Source organism: Fusarium oxysporum, chromosome 7 (genome assembly GCF_000149955.1).
Source record: "Fusarium oxysporum f. sp. lycopersici 4287 chromosome 7, whole genome shotgun sequence".
Classification (NCBI taxonomy): Eukaryota; Fungi; Ascomycota; class Sordariomycetes; order Hypocreales; family Nectriaceae; genus Fusarium; species Fusarium oxysporum.
Window position 1 is genome coordinate 213,669 of NC_030992.1, and position 6,233 is coordinate 219,901.

Sequence of the window (6,233 nt, forward strand, 5' to 3'; positions counted from 1 at the left end):
GCAAGCATCACTGTCGGCACAACACACTTTATTAATGCAGTCGTGGAGAGAGATGCCAGGAGACTTCAAAAAGTCGGCGTCTTGAGACTGTCACGTTCGTTTCTCCGAGAAGTACCTCCATTCTCAGACTTCCCGCCCGATCTAGCAGCCATCATCAAGGGATACTGCGGAATCATCGATGGAGGCCTGCACATCGATGGTTCTCAAGAAGCACCCATCAAAGAAGCCCAAGTGATGGCCGAATGCGAAAAGATCAAGGCAGAGAACCTGAGGGCAGTTGTGATCGCTGGCGTCTTTTCTCCGATTGACGAGATATTCAAGCAAGAGAGCCGCGTCAGAGACATCATCCTACGAGAAATTCCAGGAATTGATGTCGTATGTTCTCATGAGGTGGCCAATATTGGTTTCCTAGAGCGCGAAAACGCCAGTATCCTCAATGCCGCTATCCTTCAATACGCTCGAAAAACAATGAGGAGGTTCAATCAGGCCAAGAAGAAGCTGAACCTGGCGTGTCCACTGTTCATTACTCAGAACGACGGGACCACCCTTGATGCTGCCGCAGCAGCTAGGATACCCATTAGGACCTTTGCATCTGGAGCCACCAACTCGATGAGAGGAGCTGCATACTTGGCAGGGATCGATGCTGGAGGCAACTCTTCGGCCATCGTCGTGGATATTGGTGGAACTACAGCTGACATTGGCGTAATCCTACCAAGCGGACTTCCAAGACAAGCCTCTGCCTATGTCACAGTCGCTGGAGTGAGAGTGAATTATTCAATGCCTCATCTGCACTCGGTTGGACTTGGTGGGGGTTCACTCGTGCGCAATGTTGATGGAAGAGTCAAGGTCGGCCCTGAGTCGGTTGGCCACTACCTTGTTGAAGAAGCTCTTGTTTTTGGTGGCAATACATGCACAGCATCTGATATTGCTGTTGCCCTGGGAAGAGCAGATATGGGTGATAGTAGCAGACTCGCTGAACTGAACCCTGAATTTGTCCAATCCGCAAAAGACTGCATCAAGACTCTACTCGATGGAGCTGTCGATGTCATCAAGACCTCTGCTGATCCGCTACCCGTACTTCTGGTAGGAGGAGGTGCCGTGCTTGCACCAGAGAATATCTCAGGTGCCTCAAAGGTCATCCTCCCGCCATTCCACGATGTTGCGAATGCCATTGGTGCTGCTATCTCTCGTGTCAGCGGTGACGTTGATATTGTTCAGAGCACAGCCCACCAGACAGAGTCACAGGCTCTTGAGCGTGCAAAGAAGATGGCCGTCGAAAGAGCCATTCAAGCTGGTGCCATCCCCGAAAGTATTACGATGGCGAATGTAGAGAGTATTCCGTTGCAATACGTGTCTCATCAAGTTCGAACCATTGTTAAAGCAGTGGGAGACGTCGACTTCAAGGGCTACGTATCAGAGTTGGAGCTCGAGGCTGTAGATGATTATGACGACGAAGTCAGCGACGAACCTGAAGGGCACAAGAATCGAGCTGTCAATACTACAGAAGTTATGCCTCTGGATCCTTTCACCTACACTCCTACCATCAAGGCCAACGACGAGGGCGTTCCTGAATGGATACTCAATGAAATTGATCTGGCTTGGCTGGCGGACGGATGTTATGTGCTCGGCTGCGCTGGCGGTGGCACCCCAGCTCCTAGCTTCATTCAACTGCGGGACATTATAAGACAAGGCCATACTATTCGCATTATCGACCAGTCTTCCCTCAAAGATGATGCCCTCATCTACTGGGGGGGCCATATGGGATCTCCTGCCGTGTCGGTGGAGCGGCTACAGTCGACCGAGACAGTCCAAGCATTCAATGTGCTCATGGAGTATCTCGGTCATAATAAAGTCGATGCTGTCATGGGATTGGAGATTGGTGGTGCCAATGGTATGGAGCCGATGCTCGTTGGCTCCTCGCGGTTCTTTAATGCGCCTGTCATTGACGGTGACTGGATGGGCCGAGCATATCCTACATACTGGCAGACTACGCTTGCGGTACATAAACCACTGGAACTCGTTCCTTGTGCCATTGACTCTGGCGATGGCAAGAGTATCATCATGACTCGAGCACCAGACGACGAGATTGTTGACAGAGCATTGAGAGCGTCATGTTCCGAGATGGGAAGCCGAGTCGGTATGGCCGCCAAACCTACCACTACCGAGAACGTGCGGGGATATGGCGTGCTGAATACCTGTTCTCTTGCTTGGAGGATAGGCAGATGCATCGCCCGCAGTGTTTACAGCAACCAGCTCTCGACAGTTGCAGAGTCGATCATCAAAGAGGCTGGTGGGTTGAGGTCAGCCAGGGTGCTATTCAGAGGTAAAATTGTAGAAGTCGAGCGAAGACTATACAAGGGGCACTCGCACGGCGCTCTACGCATTGAAGCATTCGACGAGCATGTTGATGACGAAGAGGATAGTGGATCGAAGAGAATGACACCTGTAGTCTCAGGAGGAACGTTGCGAATCCCATTCAAGAACGAAAACATTCTTGCTGAGCACACGGCGGCTGACGGCTCTAAGACTGAGATCATCGCCTCTGTCCCTGATCTTATTGCTGTGCTGGACAATGGCTCTGGTAGAGCACTAGGTGTTCCAGAGTTCAAGTACGGTTATAGAGTGACTGTCTTGGGCATTACGTGCTCACCACAGTGGACAAAAACACCTTCTGGTATCGAGATTGGAGGACCGAAAGCATTTGGCTATGACGATGTTGTTTACAAGCCTCTTGGGGAGTATGTGGAACCTGCGAGTGTGATTAGAGAATATGCTTAATTTGAGGTGTATATGTATAAATATCCCATTGAGGCAATGCGAAGCTGGACCCGCGGAGCACCAGATGTCAACATCAAGTGCCACCAAGTTCCTAATTTAAAAGAAGTTACTATCAATTGTCCCAAGTTGGGAGACGACATACAGCTCACCCTCGGGACCGAGGCGCCAGGCAGTACTTAGTCTACCCCGCGCCCGCAGTGCAGTTTGCCGCTAACCCAAATATAGGTATAAAATCTCAACCTTGGTAAAAAGACAAGTCAAGTCATCTATTAAATACTCGCCTTGTTCCCACATCTAATGTTGTATCATAATAAACATCAAGACCTCTTCTCAAATAACCCAAGACCTTATTTCACATACATTGAAACCCTTTCAAACAAGCATCATGTCAAACACAGCCAGAACATCTGCGACATGGGTAGTGGTTGGTGCTTCACGGGGAATCGGTCTTGAGTATGTTAAGCAGCTCCTTCAGGCAGGAAACACAGTGATTGCCGTAGCTCGCAACCCAGATGCGTCGGGACTATCGGCAGTGGTTAAAGCTCATGGTAGTCCAGACAATTGTATCGTGGAGCAGTGCGACGTTGCAAGTAGCGAAAGCATCGATGTAAGCTCACCGTATCCTTCCAGGTCATTGTGGACATGTCTAATGGCTTCACGTGCAGAACTTTGCTGCCAGAATGAGCACACTTGTAAACAAGGGAATCAAACTCGATAACATCGTCATGAATGCAGGTGTCCTCAGATATCCAAATCGAGCAACGGAATTGTAATGCCCCATCAACAAGCATTCTCCTAGACGTACAATTGCTAACTTGAGCTCCAAGATCATACGACAACTTCAGATTCCACATGGAAACCAACGTCATTGGACCCATCATATGCGCACAGAAACTAGTCAACTTGAATCCTGATAGCCCTCCTTCCAAACTGATTTTCATCTCATCTGACTCCGGGTCCACCGCCAACTTTCTGGCTTATGAAGATGGGTTCGCAGCATATGCGGCGAGCAAAGCTGCACTGAACCAGATGCTAAGGCATATGGCGCAGGAGTTGAAAAGACGCAGCGGCAGGTGGGCTGAGATATGTGTCCTGGCTCTCCATCCTGGCGAGGTTCACACGTGAGTATTTCCTGCTCGAGTACTAAAGCTTGACTGACAACGACTAGGGACATGAACTCTGGCGAAGTTGGTACCTGGGACGTGGGAACTCTTTTGGAGCCGGATGAGAGTGTCTCGGGCATGCTTAAAGTGATTAGTGAGAAGGACCACAATGATAGTGGCACATTCTGGTGCTGGGATGGCAGAGTAAGTTTTTCAATATCTCATTGAGTATAATACTAATAACTCACAGGCTTATCCTTGGTAACGAGGGACAGCCAAATTAGGAGCCTTGTCAGTAATGTTTGCCTTACGAGACTTGTATAGATTCCTATGACTCAAGGTTTATGGTCATTTCGTGGAAGTAACCACAAGCCCGACAGCAATCCATAGGCGAACTCGTTTCGTATCATGAACCCAATCGAATAGTGCCTGAATAGTGGTGTACTGATCTCGCCATTACCTTGCATCGTGAGACACTTCAGCTTATTACTCAGCTTTTATATTTCTCTCATGCCAGATCATCCCAAAAGTAGCTATCTTCTAGAGCCCTCGTCATCTGATTATTCATGTGCAGCCAATTTCCAAGCTGTGCGCCATACTGGTCGATATCAGTATCCATGCTAGCAGGCACCTCCATCTGCTGAGCCATCCATTCAGCTGTCCCTTCTAACGATGTGCTAACGGAGGTTTGTGAGTTTGGCAAGTTGAAGATTGGCGTAAGCAGGGCAGGTTGTTGATGAGCTGGTGATGGCACGTGTGCGGAGGAAGACGCATTTTCCCACGAGCCAAAGCCGATGTTCACCTTGCTCAATCTAGCTTCAAGATAGTTTCGAGCGGCATCGTACAAAGCTTTAAATAGATGAAACTCTTTCTTCGCTCCAGATGAGAAAGCAGAGTCTGTGACAGGTTGTAATGTCTTGATGACACTTTCGAGCAGATCAAGGCCGTTCTTGTCGCCAGTCTCGATAATGTGACAGAATACGACGATAAATGGAATGAAGGGTGAGTGTATGAGAGCCCTGCAAAGAGAAAGGGTCAGTGAAAGAAGTGTCAAGTCAGATTTGGGGATACATGCAAGTTGACATAAGTCTCTAGGAAGTCATCCTGTAGTTCAGCCACTAGAGACTGCCATTCCTTGTGTGCTTCAAGGGCCTTGTGAGCACTATTAATGCACTCTCTTCCAAGTGCAGTACCCTGATTCGTCTCGGCAGGTATGGCTCTGTAAATGAGGCAAAAGAGGGATAAGTGAAGCACCTTGGTGGTGCAGAGGAAAGCCTTAACAAACTCAGTACTAGTAGCCTGGCGCATCGCATCTTGGTATAGTTTCTGTAGACTTGTCAGTAAGATATCACCAAGAATATAGGATCGCCCTTCTTAGAAGCGGCAATCGGGATTTGCGCATTCATACATCGCTAGGTAGTATTCTATTCGTGTGCACTTCAAGCTCTGATGCGAGACCCCTCGCCCTCGTGGTTCTAACAGTCTGAGGCTGTGCCAAGGCAGCAGAACTGTAAAGCTGGTCGTAAATCTTGCCTTGTAAATAAGCTAGTTCTTTCATCTTGTCTAGTTGACCAAAGTAGCCTATCTCTGATCTCGACTCTATGCTAGGAACCGGAATAGTGATATCGCCATCATGGATAGTTGATGATCGGCCAAGACGGAGAGAGAGACCCTTCTCTTGCACATAAACCAGCCAGAATATTCGGATCTTACCCATCCTGATGTCTGGAGGATCGCGGGCCATTGCAATCTTGCTATGCATGCCTAGCGTCTGGCTCAAGTGTGATGCGGTTGCGATAAAGTCCCATGCCGCAGATGGCTTGCATGTTTCAAGGCAGTATATGCTCTGGGATGATTTAATATGATATCAGGACAAATCATGAATCCTACCTACAGCTACCATCATTGAAGCAACCGTCCCGATATTGCAAGGTTGATGGAAAGGCAGATTAGCGAGTACGGTCTCGAGATTGTCCCGGCACATGACTGCTTGCGCCTCGAGATCAGCCTTTTGGCATGAATCTGTGGCGATCTGTTTGCATTGTCTAAAAAGCCAATAGAGTCCCGCATTGACAGCGATGAGGTCAGCATGAGTAACTTCTCCCGGAGAGTACACCTTAAGAAAAACGTCAGTGAAAGAGGTAGCTTCGTTGTCCCAAAAGAACCGAACTCTGGGGTTTTCTGTCACAAAATTGTAAGCATTGGAGAAGAGAAATAGGAAAAGGCGTGGCTAATACCTTTGGCCATTCGGAGGCAGACAAAAGCTTTTTCAACAGGTGGCATAGGGAGGTTGCGCAGTGTAAGACCCGATTCAAGTACTCTAGCATGAGGATACAGGTAATCGAGTTCCTG

General features: G+C 48.6%; 3 protein-coding genes across 3 annotated transcripts; 2 read left to right on the forward strand and 1 right to left on the reverse strand.

Annotated features, from left to right (window-relative positions):
* Window positions 1-2,778, forward strand: FOXG_04760 (uncharacterized protein; the record flags this gene model as incomplete). The annotated part of the gene is made up of 1 exon (XM_018382797.1): window positions 1-2,778. The coding sequence occupies exon 1, from the start codon at window positions 235-237 to the stop codon at window positions 2,776-2,778; it is 2,544 nt and encodes an 847-aa protein (XP_018239584.1). The 5' UTR covers window positions 1-234.
* A 263-nt stretch (window positions 2,779-3,041) lies between these two features.
* On the forward strand, window positions 3,042-4,374 carry FOXG_04761 (uncharacterized protein). Its single transcript, XM_018382798.1, has 5 exons — window positions 3,042-3,385; window positions 3,444-3,547; window positions 3,606-3,899; window positions 3,947-4,085; window positions 4,132-4,374. Exons 1-5 carry the CDS (start codon window positions 3,164-3,166, stop codon window positions 4,144-4,146), a joined length of 774 nt encoding a protein of 257 aa, XP_018239585.1. The 5' UTR covers window positions 3,042-3,163; the 3' UTR covers window positions 4,147-4,374.
* Window positions 4,373-6,233, reverse strand: FOXG_18896 (uncharacterized protein). The gene is made up of 5 exons (XM_018399038.1): window positions 6,119-6,233; window positions 5,776-6,062; window positions 5,290-5,727; window positions 4,957-5,207; window positions 4,373-4,900 (listed from the first exon to the last, which is right to left on the reverse strand). The coding sequence occupies exons 1-5, from the start codon at window positions 6,162-6,164 to the stop codon at window positions 4,390-4,392; spliced, it is 1,533 nt and encodes a 510-aa protein (XP_018239586.1). The 5' UTR covers window positions 6,165-6,233; the 3' UTR covers window positions 4,373-4,389.